General features: G+C 45.0%; 2 protein-coding genes across 4 annotated transcripts; one reads left to right on the top strand and one right to left on the bottom strand.

Annotated features, from left to right (window-relative positions):
• Positions 1-323: 323 nt before the first annotated feature.
• On the top strand, positions 324-9,602 carry clgn (calmegin). 2 transcript variants are annotated; one of them, XM_028405164.1, is made up of 15 exons: positions 324-511; positions 3,505-3,744; positions 3,833-3,906; positions 3,988-4,046; positions 4,364-4,505; positions 4,626-4,707; positions 4,881-5,073; positions 5,167-5,356; positions 5,556-5,669; positions 5,755-5,911; positions 6,445-6,660; positions 6,757-6,873; positions 6,952-7,102; positions 7,185-7,366; positions 8,792-9,602. In XM_028405164.1, exons 2-15 carry the CDS (start codon positions 3,505-3,507, stop codon positions 8,864-8,866), a joined length of 1,992 nt encoding a protein of 663 aa, XP_028260965.1. In that variant the 5' UTR covers positions 324-511; the 3' UTR covers positions 8,867-9,602. The 2 variants fall into 2 exon arrangements, with proteins under 2 accessions (XP_028260965.1, XP_028260956.1); XM_028405155.1 differs by having other exon boundaries at positions 7,182-7,366.
• A 462-nt stretch (positions 9,603-10,064) lies between these two features.
• scoca (short coiled-coil protein a) lies at positions 10,065-14,456 on the bottom strand. Of its 2 annotated transcripts, none has more exons than XM_028405183.1 (4): positions 14,275-14,456; positions 12,153-12,224; positions 11,998-12,078; positions 10,065-11,890 (listed from the first exon to the last, which is right to left on the bottom strand). In XM_028405183.1, the coding sequence occupies exons 2-4, from the start codon at positions 12,172-12,174 to the stop codon at positions 11,748-11,750; spliced, it is 246 nt and encodes an 81-aa protein (XP_028260984.1). In that variant the 5' UTR covers positions 12,175-12,224; positions 14,275-14,456; the 3' UTR covers positions 10,065-11,747. The 2 variants fall into 2 exon arrangements, with proteins under 2 accessions (XP_028260984.1, XP_028260977.1); XM_028405176.1 differs by lacking the exon at positions 14,275-14,456 and adding an exon at positions 13,307-13,441.
• Positions 14,457-15,388: the final 932 nt, after the last annotated feature.

The following is a 15,388-nucleotide window of genomic DNA, read 5'->3' as shown; positions in this document are numbered from 1 at the left end:
AATTGTGTTGCGATTCGACGTTTTGATGCATTAGGATGTTGCTCGTAATTTCTAATGCACAGTTGTATTTGTTAGAACTCGACCATTTCTTTCCTTCGAGTTTTTTTTTCATACGAGAACATCTCTTTTGGAATAATCTGGAGTTAAAATCTACATAAACAGTCTTTTTATTTTTTTTTTTAAATATTAAGAAAAATGCTCACAGCCAACAGCGCCGTGTCATCGTCATTGCTTATGTTATTTCCTACAAAACGTTTGACCGTGAATGCACCACTCACGCTACGCTCTTGTCCCAACTGCGCATGCCCACTTCAGGGGGCTTCGCTTGCAGTCAACCGTCGCAGCGCGTTATCCGAGCCGAGCTGTCATCCACGGTCCATCTTCTACAGCGGTTCTTCTCCACCGCGCGTCGGTGAAACCCCCGACGGGTGAAACGCAGGAGACGCTTCTTCTGTTTTCCTGGAGAAGCGGTTAATTTTATCGAGGATTTTTGTTCTGCGGTCTCTACAAGGTTTGATTTTGAGCTCTTCTCTCATCCCTCCATCCCTCCCAGTGCGACATCACTGCTAACTTAGCAAGCTAACTGCTTCTCCCCATTCATCTCTGCTGTCAGTCAACAAGACGGTTTCTGCCCTGCTTTACCTCAGAATTAATATTTGCGCTCATACTTTTATTTTCAAGCGTGTGTCTAATGAGTAGTCTTCGCGTATAAGCCCATTACTTTGCTAGCTAAGCTTTTGTTATGCTAACGCTGACTGTTTGTGATTGGCGCGCCTAGCTAACATTAGCTAGCGGAGCAGGTGCTGCAGCCAGAGCCATTCATCTAAAAGTGTTTGGACATTGCAGTGTTCGGTGGCAGCCATGTTAGCTCCACAGTCCTGTCTCATGACCTTTATTCTGTGCTGCACATATATGTACAGCATTTAGAGTCTTGTAGAAAAAGGTTAGCAAGGAAAAGGGAGCGTGTTGGCGCAGTTTAGCATCAACCAGACGCTGATAAGAGATGAAGCTCCTGCTCATTTCAACTGTAGCTTCTCAGTAGAACTTAAGCCTGAATTGACTGACGTGTAAACGACATCTTTTTGGGATAACATAGTTTTTTTCTGCACTTACTTACTGTAATTAGTTCATTATGGGCGTAGAGTGAAGATGAAAACATCTTATCAGTGTCACTGCTGCTGCTTTTTAAATATGAGCTCCTCATTTCTGCCTGTGGTCAGCAAAGAGACAGCTGTGATATCTGTGTCAGCGAGGAAGTGGCTTCAAGCTGATGCACACAGGGCTAAAATTATAATATCTGTGTCAGAACAATGAGCTTTAACTGGAGGTGATGCTTCTTCATGTCATTACAGCAATAACTCATCATAGTAAGATAAGAGATAAGATAAGATAAGATAAAACTTTATTAATCCCGAAGGAAATTCTTGTGCCAGAGGTATCAAGTTACATTACATGCAGTTAAGTACAGAGTATAAGAGTATAAGTGTCACTATAATCCAAAATAAGAGTACAGTACGCAGTATGAGCAGAATATATGATGCATGGATACAGATATGGAGATGTAAGGTGCTAAGTAAACATAATTATAGACAAGTGGAGGGAATGACAGTGATGCCTGACATGATTATCTAGCGCTTCTCCCTACAGAAAGGGGAGGAGTTATACAGTCTGATGGCCAGACTGTAAAGTTAATAGTAAAGCTATTAACAAAGGGAAGTGACTGCTTAGCTTACATTAGTTGAGTCCCAGTAATTGATGATGATGGAAATTCTGGCTGAGACATCAGTGAGTGCATTAGTATATGCACCAGTCCGATATTATTTGTTTCGATGTGATATATTAGCCGATTCCCAACATTTTCTACCCACTGTATGATGATGGACTATTAGAAACTGATTTCTTGAAGTATTTGTATCCAGAGTTTCAGCTATCAGACAATATTTCACCTAGGCTTGTGCAAAATCGTATTTTTGTGAGCGACGTACTCTCACCATCACCCGCAAGCGCGCACATGTGAGCCCACAATAACAATAATGGCGGAAGGCAGTGGTGTTGAGTTAAATGATGCGGAGCAGCACGTTCCTAACAGAGGTTCAACGTCTGTCACCATAAGCCGGAGTACGAAGAAAGCCGAAGAAAGCATGACGAGGCCACAATGCCAGCTACAGCTGTAGTATATAGTGCCGCGCATGCGGCAGGTTCATTTGCACAGACATTCTTTAACTTGAAATAATCACTGATGTGACTTTTCTGAACTTATTTGTCCTGTTTAATGTTAGTTAGTATTTAAACATGTAAGTGCAATTGTCATCAATTAATCGTCAAATTAGTCTGCCACAATTAATCGTGATTAATTTTTTTGCCAATATCGCCCAAGCCTAAATTCACCATGATCATGATCATGGTCCCACCGATAAGAGCAGTATGTACAGAAGATGGACGCAAATTAATCTAGGAAAAGGAAGGATGAAAAAGTCCGATCTGTTATTCAGTATTTATTTTACAACCTGTATTTGCCTTTATTTATTCTTTTAAATGTTACTCGTACTTATTTTATCTTATTTGTTATAGTATAGACTCCCTCACTGCAAAATATCACAGGAAATCTCATTGTTGTGCCATACACATGAAATTGTGTAGTGCTAGACCGGCACAGAAGAACAGATATCCGGCAGTGTAATGTCAGCTACCGCTACTAAAGAGGGCGTGTTCATATGGGTAGATAGACTGGTGCACTTGTCAATATCTGTATTGTGGGCAGTATCAAAGATATCAATACCAGAACTGTGACCACGTTCTCATCTGAAGAAGTGTTGTGTATATTTTAATATTTTCTGTCAGCCACCTCCTTCTGTTATGATCTGCTCAAGATGCAAACGACTGAGCAACATCTTGATGCTTGTCAAGATAAGAGCGCTCTTTAGAGTGTACTCAGTCACCATCATCTCTCCCTCATGTTTATCGCGATCCTTTTGATCCTCCTGCGCTCTGTTAGCAAACAGAACAACAGCAGTAAGGGAATTAAAGTTAATTAGGAATTAAGGAAGGTGCTGCTGTGCAGACTGCAGTGATGCTCCTCATTTCCTGCTGCTCACGACAAGAGTGAGCAGGTGTAGCCTGATCAATAGGAGGCCTGTGAAGCTGTTGTTTGGCGTAATGGGTCTCTGATCTGATTATTCAGCAGATCACCTTTTTTTTTTTTTTTCAAATGCAGATTAATCCTGCGCAATCAAGGATTAGGAGAATCAGGGTTACGTTACACAGCAGATGTAAAGGTTTTTCTCCTGAAATCCTGTCAGTGTGATCTGAGCACATGTAGCATGGTGTGCTAACATCACCCTCTCATCTCCTCATCGTTTTACACACTTGTCCTCTATTTATATCACCGACACCACACACACTCTCCAGAAATATCTTGCACACACCTGCCTCCTCTTCATCTTCCTCCCTTGCCACTTCCTCTTCTCATCCTTTATCTCACACCCCACACCCACTCCCTTCCAGATGAATTTGGACAGAGGATGGATGTGGCGCTTGCTGCTCCTGTCCTTCCTGGCTGCAGCAGCCGTGGCGGCCCACGAGTCGGAGGCTGACGTCTCGGACATCGACGATGAGGCGGATATGGGCTTGGACGAGGAGGAATTAAAGGTTCTGATGACAGAGGATGAGCAAGCGATGGTGATGAATAAAGAGCCGTCCCAGGACAAGGGGAAGGCTGGAACTGACGCCAACATCTCCTTCCAGGTCAGAAGGGCGAAGCAAGTCCAGCTTTAGATTGGACTGACTGTGAAGCTGTGGAGTGTAAATGTATTAAAGGATGTCTGATCTGCAGGTTACATACAAGACTCCTGTGCCCACCGGGGAGGTTTACTTTGCAGAGACGTTTGATGATGGAACACTGGACAGGTATGACACAGGTGCTGATTAAAAACAAGTGGTCGTCGTGTGAAGTGTTTTGTAATCGCTCTGTAATGTTGGTCTTTGCAGATGGCAGGTGTCAAAAACAGTGAAGGAGGACGCAGACGATGACATCGCTAAATATGATGGTTAGTCGCTATGTCTTGTTTCTCATGTGTGGTTCAATTGAAGCTCCTTTCCGCTGGATAAAAATGCCTCTGAGACCTGCTAACATCTGACTTTTGTGTGAAGATATATGGCCAGAAATGCATAAGAAAGCCTCGGTATAAAAACCTCTGTACAAATATATAAATACTGTTTTCCATGATTGTATGTTTCCATGTCGGTCCAGGAGCTAATACTACAGTGAAAATGTGACAGGAGGAAAAACACCCAGACACTGTTTAGGTTTCAGAGCTTCTGTATATGGACTGTTAATCTCTCTCTCTCTCTCTTCTGCTTGTAGGGAAGTGGGCTGTGGAGGCACTGAAGGAGAACAAAGTTCCTGGAGACCAGGGCCTGGTGCTCAAGTCCCGAGCCAAACACCATGCCATCGCTGCAATGCTGGACAAACCCTTTGTCTTCCAGGATGAACCTCTGGTCATCCAGTGAGTTCACACGTCCAGACACACACACACACACACACACACACACACACACACACACACACACACTCCAGCCAGAACAATGACCAGAACCTGTTTAACAGTTTGCTGTCCTGGTTTTAGGTATGAGGTGAACTTCCAGGATGGTATCGACTGTGGTGGAGCGTACATCAAACTGCTGTCAGACACCGGAACCCTCAGCCTGGTCAGTATTTAAAGGGTTTATATTTATGTTGTTTCATTTCTCCCTCGTTTCATGGTGCTAGCCTGTTTTGTAATTTGTTTTAAGATATTCAAAAATTGAATTGAATTTTGGTGTTAAATGTTCGGGTCCCGTTGAAGTAAACTCTCTGTGTTTTGTTCCATTCTCCGCTGTAGGAGCAGTTCCAGGACCGCACGCCTTACACCATCATGTTTGGACCTGACAAATGCGGCGAGGACTACAAGCTGCACTTCATCTTCCGTCACAAAAATCCTCTGAACAAAGACGTGGAAGAGAAGCACGCCAAGCGGGCCGATGTGGACCTGAAGAAGTTCTACACTGACAAGAAGACCCACCTCTACACGCTGGGTTTGTGTTTATCTGTATAAATGTCCCCTACGGGCAGACAGACCACTTGGTGTTATCACCTAAACATCTGAAGTACTTTTTTTCCGTTCTCAGTTCTAAGTCCAGACAACAGCTATGAGATGTTCATCGATCAGTCGAGTGTGAGCCGCGGCAACCTGCTGCAGGATGTGGTTCCACCGGTCAACCCGCCCAAAGAGATCGACGACCCGAATGACTCCAAGCCAGACGACTGGGACGAGAGGGCCAAGATTCCCGACCCCGACGCTGCAAAGCCTGATGACTGGTGACTATAACCTCCTCACTAATGGGCATTACGACACACTAATGATGGTTTGAACTCATTTACACACAATCATACTCTGAGGGAGACCACATCCTTTCTGCCATGTTGTGTGTGTGTGTGTGTGTATAAAATGTTGTCCCAGACCGGACATGTTTATAACCGGCGTTCTCTCAAAACAACCTTGGTGTTTGTGTTGAAGGGATGAAGATGCACCAGCAAAAATTGAAGACCCTGATGCGGTGAAGCCAGAAGGCTGGCTGGATGACGAACCCGAGTTTGTGTCTGACCCGAGTGCTGAGAAACCAGAGGACTGGTAAGGAAACTCACACAGGCTCTGAATCGTGTCTTATTACTATTCTGAGGAAAAGTGCAGCCGGGCATCTCGTCTCTGTGTGCAGGGACGAGGAGATGGATGGAGAGTGGGAAGCCCCGCAGATTCCCAACCCCGCCTGTGAGACCGCTCCTGGCTGTGGCGAGTGGAAGCGCCCCATGATCAACAATCCTCAGTACAAGGGCAAATGGAAAGCCCCACTGATCGACAATCCTAACTATCAGGTAGTTGTCATGATCGGTTCAATATCCACAGCAGTGTTTTATATAAAAATGAGGGTTTATTAGAGATTTATATTGTTTTTTTTAAATGCTTTATTTTTGGAGACTTATGTATTTGAAATTTTTAGAGTTTAAGTTGGTTTTGATGAAATGTGACAACGTTTAAAGCTTAAATTGGGATATATTTTCCAGTCAAACTGTCATTTACATGATGAATTTAAGGTTTATACAGGTCAAAATCAGATGATTTGTGTTTTTCAGTTTCTTTCTATGATGAGCAACAGTTTAATTTGAGCCACATTAAAAAGCAACCCTATGGTGTGACAGTAAAGCTTGGCCATTATGAATCAGCTTTGTCTGATTTAGGATGTGTGCAGTTTGTATTGTGTGTAAATAAACAGCGTCTCCCTCCCTCCATGCGGCCTGCTGCTCCCAGAGCACCTCAATCGTCTCATCTGGAAAATATCACTCGTGCACAAATGATGTTGTGAACACGCAACACCTCCAACCTTTCCTGCTTTTTCTCTCCTCACAAGGGAGTCTGGAAGCCTCGTAAGATCAATAACCCGGAGTACTTTGAGGACCTGCAGCCGTTCAGGATGACCCCTGTCAGGGCTCTGGGACTGGAGTTGTGGTCCATGACCTCGGACATCTACTTTGACAACTTCATTATCACCTCTCACAAGGAGGTGGCTGACCGCTGGGCCTCTGACAGCTGGGGACTGAAGAAGCTGGTGGCCAGCGCTAACGAGGTCAGTGTGTGGCAGGAGCACACAGGGGTGTCGGGAGGTGCATGTAGTTTAACACAGACCTGTCACTGTCCCTCCCCCCCCCCCCCCCCCCTGTAGCCAGGGATTTTCGCTCAGCTGATGACGGCGGCAGAGGAGCGACCGTGGCTCTGGGTGGTCTACATCCTCACAGTGAGCCTGCCTGTGGGACTCGTGGTGCTGTTCTGCTGGCCAAAGGTACCAGAAACCTGCTGACTGTACTGTAATGATTTATACAAACACTCCACAGAAACACTGACTGTGACACTCTCACAGAAACAAGAGGACGACTACGTTTACAAAAAGGTGGATTTGCCTCGTGCTGATGAAGAGGAGGAGGAGGAGGAGGAAGAAGAGGAGGCAGCAGCAGCAGCGGCAGCAGATGGAGACAAAGCAGCTGAGGCTACAGAAGGAGCAGCAGCTGCAGGTGAGGAGGTCAAACACAGGACAGCCATTGTGTTGTAGATCTACTGCTGCTTTGTTCTTATCTGTCCTCTCGTTTAAAGAAGCAGAAGAAGCCGAGGAGGAAGACAATGGTGCAGGAGAGGACAATCTAGAGGGGGATGGTGAAGAGGAAGATGAAGAGGAGGAGGAGGAGGAGGAGGAAGAAGAAGAAGGAGGAGAAGAGGAGGAGGAAGAAGACGAGGGAGAGGAGGAAAGCAAAGCACCAGAGAGAACACTAGAAGATGAGGTTGGTGTTTTTTAATCTGGAGGCTGATGGATCTTCAGCAGCTCGTAGCGCCATCTGTCTGAGTGTGTGTGTGTGTGTGTGTGTGAACTGGCAGCCGCTCTCGCTTCAACACAAGCTGTACAGCATCAGCGGTTGTCATGTCGATGGCTCGGCGGTTACAAAAACATGTTGATGTCCTCCTGCTGGACTTATGACACGTCTCATTAACCTGAAGATAAAATGTAAATATTAAGAAAGCCTGACAGGAGGTCTTCATCACAACACCCTCGGCGCTCAGGAACCTGTGGAACACGGCTGCACCCGTCAGTGTCGCCTCCCGCCCATGACCAAATAAAAATAAACATAAATGGTAAAAGAGGAAGAGGGTGGAACAGATCGGCACGCAGCCATCTGTCTTTCTCCTCTTTCCGCTCTCTTGCAGTTTCTCATGCATCCATCATAGAAGCTGCTTGAATGTGAGTCAGTCGTAGCCGTCTAGTGGTGGCACGAAGGGACGGACTGTGTGTCACTCGTGATAGGTTCAGGAACTATTGGACAAACGTCTCTTTTTACATTCTTGATGTGATTATTGAGTCATTTTCTGAATTTTTTCAAAGAAATATGTCTAAAAGACAGCGGTGCTGGTTTTGTAGTTTAACAGACTCACATTAATTTATTCATTCTTGTATCTGAAGTGGCTCCTTCCTTCAGTTTAGGAAGGAGACTAAACTGATCTTCTGGTTCTTAAGCTTGTTCCATACATCACGAGAACAGGTTGACAAGGCAGTTGTATTGCAAATTGTGAGCACAGTCGTGGTTACCTGGCCTAACGAGCTGATAATGTTCAGGGAAGAGGGCGCACAGCTGACAACAGATAGAAGATCAGTGCAGCTGACTGTAGCAGAGTTTAACTCTGTGAACGTGTGGATGACTGTCTGCAGTAACACATCCCGTCTCCTGGTGTTTAATGTGCGTCGAGCCGCTGTAACACCGTGATCAATACTGGGATTTTATCGCCACCTTGTGGACAGACTCTCCTCTGTGCGCCGTGTTTCTCCTTCCAGGAGCTGTTTGCCAGCTGCTCCTCTAACCTGTCCATCCTCGCTGTGCTTCCTCCTTCTGTCTGTGTGTTCTGCACCTGAAGAAGCTCTTGGCTTCTCCACATTCATCACGCCCACTAAATTCCGACCAATCACACAATTGTTCTCGCACACCACTGAGAGAAAAAGTTCTGCCCGGGCCATGTGTCCGAGAGCGCTGCAGAACAGACGTCATTTTGTGGGCGTAAAATCGGCAGCGAGGAGCGAGTTCTCTGTTCTCGTGGAGTATGGATCCAGCTTTATTGATGCTTTGATCATGTGTTTCAGCTCGGACGGACCATGTGTCTGTGTAAATGTGACAGATGCACATGTTGACACTTCACCTCGTCTGTTTTGTCCTTTTCAGGCCAAGGGGGAAGGAGAAGCCTCCGAGGAGAGCCACAAACAAGCTGTGAGAAAGAGGAGGGTACGGAAAGACTGAAGCAGCCGACGCCGCGCCTGCTGTCTCCTAACTCCCCCGCCGATGGGGGAGGAGGTGGAAGGGTCGTCTCTGCTGCTCCTCCCTGAGTGCAGCAGCATGTATTTCCTCCCAAAAAACCAACCGGTAGCCTGCAGTCACCCCGGCTGCCCCTCCACCCAGGTTCACAGCCAACTTCCTGTACCATCCCCTCGTGTTGTTCCTCCCTCCTCCTGGAGAGTTTAGCTGTCTTCTCCACCTCAAAGCTTTCCTCACCGTCTTCGTCCATATCTCCCTCCTCTATAAGCCATTGCAGTCAAAATGCCTGTCAGCCTAAAAAAAAAAAAAAAAAACTAATGTCTCCGCTTCCTCCACCCTCTCCTCTCTGAATGTGTCTCCTCTCAGAGCGGCGGCGGCAGCGCTGCTCCGTGTTGTTGGTCCCCATTATTTTTCACAGCATATCATAGCAAGGGGGGGGGGGGGGCTGCATCTCAGACGTTTATTCTCGTGTCCTTGTTTAAAAGAACGTGCGAGGACAAAGTTCCTGTCCTCCTTTCAAATCGTTGGGGGTTCAAAAACAGGAGAGGACGCCGGGCTGTGAGGAAGGCTCCGTGAGATGACGCCGCAGCGCCGGGACGTTTCTGCTGAGAAAAACAAAACAAAAAAACAAAACGTTCGCCTCAGCTTAGCGTTAAAGATTACCTCTAAAAAAAAAAAAAAAAAGGACGTTCTGTTTAGATTTTAGCTAGTTTGTAATAAGCATCAGTTACTTTTGTGTGTTTTTTACTAAGTTATAGCAGGTGAAGACGAACACTGACAGCCCTATTTATTGGTTTGGGATTTCATTTCTTTTAATGCCAGTATGAATAAAGACCTGCTGTATTATTATTGCAGTGTTTGGAGGCAGTTTTCCTAAAAAAGTAAACGCCACCGATGAGCTTACGTTTAAACTGACATCGCTTGCAGTAAAAATAGGTCAATTTAGACGCTGTGACTAATAAAGAGTAAACGTGTCTGCAGCCGGAGTCTCAAACCTGCGTTTGCTTCAGAACATTTCACTGGAGTTCCAAAGGAAGGATCTTGTTTTATATTATCGTCTCGAGCGTTTGTAGTTTGATAGATATCCCTGTTTACATTTGTTTGCAAATTGTACATTGCTCTTGAAAATAAAAGTTATTTAATATGAACATTTGATGACGGTTATTTTCAAGAAAAGAGCCAGTGAAAGGAGTGATGGTAGGTTTTAATTAAACAAAACAAATTATTTTAAGGCAAAGGTGCAGAGTGTCCACACACAGCACAGGATGTGTGTGTGTGTGTGTGTGTGTCAGCATGCCGGACGACAACAAAATAAAAAGATGCATGAATACGACTGTACAGCTGTTAGAAATATTACAATAACACGATTAGATTACAGCATATACAGCTTCCCTTTTAAAGCAGCACCAAATTCTCCTTGCTTTTGTCGGAGGACGCGCCCTCCTGAGGACATGAGCACGTTTTCCGGTCAGAGCATCATGGATTCCAGGCCGGGCTGAGCAGATCAATAACACTCAGGGGCTCTTAACGGCTTTTGTTCTTGCAGAGCATCTGTCTCATGTCTGTTCCTCTACATCGCACATAAAGAAGGCGGGAATAAAAGCCTCTACTTTCTTACTTTGAGCCAATCACTGTGAGTTTTACAAATCTTTACAGATCTTTGCTGCTTCGCACAGGTTCAGGGTGTGTTCTGTTCCCACCTGCAGCAGAGATGGTTTAAAAAGGTCGGACAATTTTCTGTATCTGTGTCTTTAGGGGACGATCAGTGTGTCCAGAGTCTGTTGAGTCCAGTGAGAGAAGTCAATCTGAACACAATCAGAAAACAGTGGACCGTTTTATTATGAGTTGTTCTTCATGTTGTCTCTGATTTAGCAGCACTCTGACGAGACCTGACCTGGTTTGTTCAACTCATTTCTGTGATGCTAAATATGGCCGCTAGCTGTGTGAATGTTGTTTTATGTTCTGACTTGTCCACAATATTTTTGTCACTTCTGACGTCACAACCTATGACGACACCGCGAGCTAGCGAGGCTACATGTGCTCGTTCCCTTTCCTCAGTGCTCTGAAGTAGCATGCAGTGTTACGTGTGTTCCTAAATCGCCACATTTGTGTCGCGATGTCTTTTGTTTCTAAGGCTTTTCGAGGTCGCCATCTTGGCAGACATCATAACTCTTAACTTGTACCAGGAGGTAAACATGTTCATTTCCGCTGTAAAGTTCAGAGGTCGATGGAAAGCGACACAGCTCTGGCGCCACCCGCCGGTTCGTCTGTGCGTTTCACTCAACACTCGTTGATAAAAGTCCTCATTAGATATGCTAAAGATATATTATTCAAACATTCCATCTAAATAACATGTTTCACTCTAATACTGTTCAGTTGGAAGCAGAGGAGGAGGAGTACAGCTACGCCTTAAGGAGACATGATCTACCAAAGAACTCAGGTCCAGCTGTTGTACAAAATACTTTACAAAAACAAAAGAAATAAAAGAAATCCATGCGGCCGAAGAGCTCAAACAGTAGCTGTAGTTTTAGTCTAATGGGTCAGAAAGTCAGAAGGTCCACAGCCAGGATATAAACAGAGTAAAGTTATTTTACTAATCCTATTAGGACACGAGCGTTAAGGAGGAACCGGAGGTACTGACGACCTTTAACTGCTTGATATTCTGCTTTCTAAGTGGTTATAAGTGACCTCGTGGAAGCCTGGGCCGGATTAACATCACATTTATCTGTTTATGAGCTGAAGGTAAAGGGTGACGTTTTAAATAAGGGAAGAGTTACAGAAAACAGCCGAGTCTGCTGAGAAAACAAACCCACGGGCGGGTTTCCTCTCCCAGCTGCCCGGCCCAGGACTCCGGGTTCAGTCAAATTCATTTCCGCTTGCTTTTGGTGTCGGTGGTCTGGAAGACGCTGGAGGCCGACATGAGGTTCTCGATGTACTGACCGAGGACCTGGTTCTCCGACTTTAACTTCAGGTTCTCCTCTTTGACCGCGTCGACTCGCGCCGACAGATCTTAGAAAAAAAAAATCACAAGCACAGAAACGGATTCAGAGCGTGGGACGCGTGAAGGTATGAACATCATGGACATCACGCATCGTGTTTAGAGGACTTTCCTTTACCTTCCAGCGTGTGCTGGAGTTCGAGAACCTGATTGATTAACCTCGTCTTCTCCTCCATCTCCACCTGGTTCTCCATGTCTCCTGAAATAAACACAGCGGTGTTACTTGTGTATGTCAGAGCATCTGAGGACCACACGCTGTGGACGCAGACCGACCGTCGATGTCGCAGTTCATCATGGAAAGCTCGTCCTCCTGTTTAGAATGCAGGGCTGCAGGTGGACCGTCCACTGTGAGGAGACAGAGGACAGACGCTGTGAGACGGACAGAAATATTCACCTGTCTGTGAAGAGGACATGCAGAGGCCACAGGTTTCAAGACAAGAGCCTGCTCACGAAGACACACACCAGGAGACGTCCTAATATAATGCAAGATGCTCCTGGTTAACCTGTCAGCTTTTATTCTTTGTTTGACTAAAGATCAAACCACACATGATTCATCCATGATTTCATGGATTCTCCCAGAGTGGAGGCTGGAATCCGCTGTGATCCCAGTGATGATGATTATTTCAGAATAAACTGCTCCCAGTCTTTATTTACTGACAGCGTTTTAATGCATGAACTGTTCCAGTGAGGCTTTAAAAGGCTGAAAGTCTGAGAAGTTACTGAACCCATAGCATCATGCTAGCAGCACGCCGCACCCAGGCTGTGGAGGCTGACCACTGCCGACCAGCACAAACATCCATTCAAAGCCTAAAACAACCCATTCAAAGCCTCTCATGACACTAAATCGGCTTTATATGTATTTAAGTTTCACCGATTGCCTCTATTTTCCTGTAATCCAATACATGCATCATTAGAGCTGCAATGAAACGAGCCACTGATGTCAAAACACAATGTTTTGTCCGCTGAAAAAAACGTTTCACCTCTTATTAAGTAAATCATTTCCCATTCAGAGCCACGGGTGAACATCTGGACTTACACTCTGTCGGCTGTCGACAACGTTGATCGACCAAAATGAGTTGCAACGGGACAAAACGCGGATGTGTCCGATAATGGGTGGGTGTTTACATTAGCTAGGGGAGCTAGCTAGCGTGTGAGGCTAGCCGTGCCAACGGAGCCGCGATGAACAGACGTCTGACAACAAACAGGAGGTTAGTGTGTCACCAGCAACAACCAAACAACCCCGTTATGTTAATGTCATCGTTATAAGAGAGTTTCTGATGAGTCCGGTTTGGTTCGTGTCGTCGGAGAGATGCTAACTGCAGCTAGCTTTAGCTGTGATGGAAAATGCAGAACGAGAAGAAGCTAGCTCGAATTTAGCTGCTAAGAATTTAATGTTAGAAAAACATTCATCGATAAATTTAACTCACCTAAAGAAGCAAATGTTCTGCTGTAAGCGGAGTTTGTCTGTAAACAGACTACAGAGGTGATGAAGAGGAGGAGGAGGAGGAGGAGGATGACAGCTGTACTTCACCCATTAACATCAAGACACCGACCGACAGGGGGCGCAAAGGTACACACACACACTGCAGTCCCACCAGATGTAAACACACAGCTGTCTGTCATTAAATCATCTCAGACATTTTACTCTTCAAGGCTGATTTAAAAACACATTTTTTTCTTAAAATTATGGCTTTTCCCCAAAAATTGTTTGTTTTCTACGAAGCAGATAAAAATTTAAAGTCAGAATTCATTTTAATATAGTTTTTAATGAAGTTTTCTCAGAATAATGCTTGTTTTCAGTTTTTTGGAATTCAAAGTCAGACATTTGAGTTTAAAGGTTAGATTCTGAGTTTTAAAAACAGCTGTTTCCTCACAGGATTCTCACTTTTTTTATAATAAAACAAAAGAATTCAGAATTTTTTATGATTCTGAATTTAAAGTTAAAGGAATTCTTATCCACACATTTGTGACTGTTTACATAGAAAAACTGTAGAAAGTATTTTTTATGGATTATTCCTTTTTTTCTGAGAATGTTGTTGAGAAAGTCCCGTGAAGCAGTTGTTTGACTTTAAGGCAGGACTGTGGCTGTGTGTGTTCACTAACAGTGCAGAGTTGTGATGAGATCTCTCAGCTGATAAGTGTCCTCTGACTTCTTATCTTTAGATCAGGCACGTGAATTAAAGCAGATCCAGCAGCCTCGTTAGGAGCCGCACCTCCACACACACACACACACACTCAGGTTTTACGAGCTGCTCCACACCAGCCTTTGTTCAGCCACAGGACGACAGCTGACTGACATGATCCATAGTTCTGGATTCCACAGCATAGAGCACTGATCACACCAAAACACACCAAAATGAAGGACAGGAGAGGGTTAATGTAAAAAAAAAATAACCTGCGTCGTCTGCCAGAGAGATGTTAGTGAAGGTCCCATCCTCCTCGTCCACCACGGTCTCCGCGGCCTGCGTCTCCTTTCCGTCCTCCAGCTTGTCTTCTTCTTGTTTTATGTCTCAGAGTCGGTCACCAGCTCCTCGGGTTCTCTCTCTGTCTTTCTACTGCTTCAACTCACACACACACATATCTGCAGCCGGAGTCACTCACATCGTCACGGTTACCTGCCCTACCTGACTAGCAGGCTCGGGTTACTCTGCTGTCATGGAAATAGGTCACCACGGCAACCGCTGGACCAAAACACAGAGACAGAGAGCCCCAACAGGAAGAGGATCAGGGGTCAAAGTTCAAAAGACAAGACACACACACACACACACACACTGCTGGTGACACATTAATCCTGAAAGTAAGTGTGTGTGCTGGTAGTGTGTGTAAACAGCCTGCAGTCTGTGGAGGGCAGATCTGTGGGTGCAGTCTGCCCTCTGGTGGTTAACAGTGAGCACTGCAGTCTAGTCACAGCTGCTGTTGCAGCAGCCGTGACAAAAACAAACTTTATTTAACCTATAATTAACTTCAAATGGATTATCACATTCAAATGCAACAACTTGAAGTGAAAAGCCAAAAATGATGACGACCATAAAATAACCGAGAGCAGGCGGAGGATTTTATTTTAAATCAGAAGTTACATTCTAGACAGACGGCCCAGTCCAAAAAAAAAAATCTCCTCTCTCAAATTCTTGTTATCAAGAAGTTCTAAGAGGGTCCAACAGAACCAGACTGTCAGAGACAGGAAGAGAAACACGTGGAAGGTTCTGGAAAGAAAACCAGTGAGGGATGAGTCTTTGAGAGAGCAGCTGCAGAGACACCAGTGAAGGACTGAACCAGGTCTTTATCTTCAGGCACCGTGGTTGCTCACATGTTGGTAACTTAGCACCGTATGCTGCTTTCTAACGACAGTGAGAAGGTCTGGGAATAATAATAATAATAATAATAATAATAATAATAATATTAGCAATACAACAAAAGAAGGCCGGTCAGATCTGGGATTTTAAGTCTCGCCAGCTGAAAATAAGCACCTGTGCAGACAGTATGAATTACTGCAGCTGGGTTTGAGTCTG

Source organism: Parambassis ranga, chromosome 1 (assembly GCF_900634625.1).
Source record: "Parambassis ranga chromosome 1, fParRan2.1, whole genome shotgun sequence".
NCBI lineage: Eukaryota > Metazoa > Chordata > Actinopteri > Ambassidae > Parambassis > Parambassis ranga.
The sequence above is the reverse complement of the archived record's forward strand: the minus strand, read 5'-3'. Positions and strand labels throughout refer to the sequence as shown.

Excerpts from the sequence above, each read along its gene's own strand:
- clgn (XM_028405155.1), top strand. The coding sequence starts at position 3,505 with ATGAATTTGGACAGAGGATGGATGTGGCGCTTGCTGCTCCTGTCCTTC. Across the intron at positions 4,506-4,625 it reads GATGAACCTCTGGTCATCCA|GTATGAGGTGAACTTCCAGG; the intron begins GTGAGTTCACAC and ends TCCTGGTTTTAG. Across the intron at positions 5,670-5,754 it reads GCTGAGAAACCAGAGGACTG|GGACGAGGAGATGGATGGAG; the intron begins GTAAGGAAACTC and ends CTCTGTGTGCAG.
- scoca (XM_028405183.1), bottom strand. The coding sequence starts at position 12,174 with ATGATGAACTGCGACATCGACG. Across the intron at positions 12,079-12,152 it reads GATGAACTGCGACATCGACG|GAGACATGGAGAACCAGGTG; the intron begins GTCGGTCTGCGT and ends TGTTTATTTCAG. Across the intron at positions 11,891-11,997 it reads ACTCCAGCACACGCTGGAAG|ATCTGTCGGCGCGAGTCGAC; the intron begins GTAAAGGAAAGT and ends TTTTTTTCTAAG.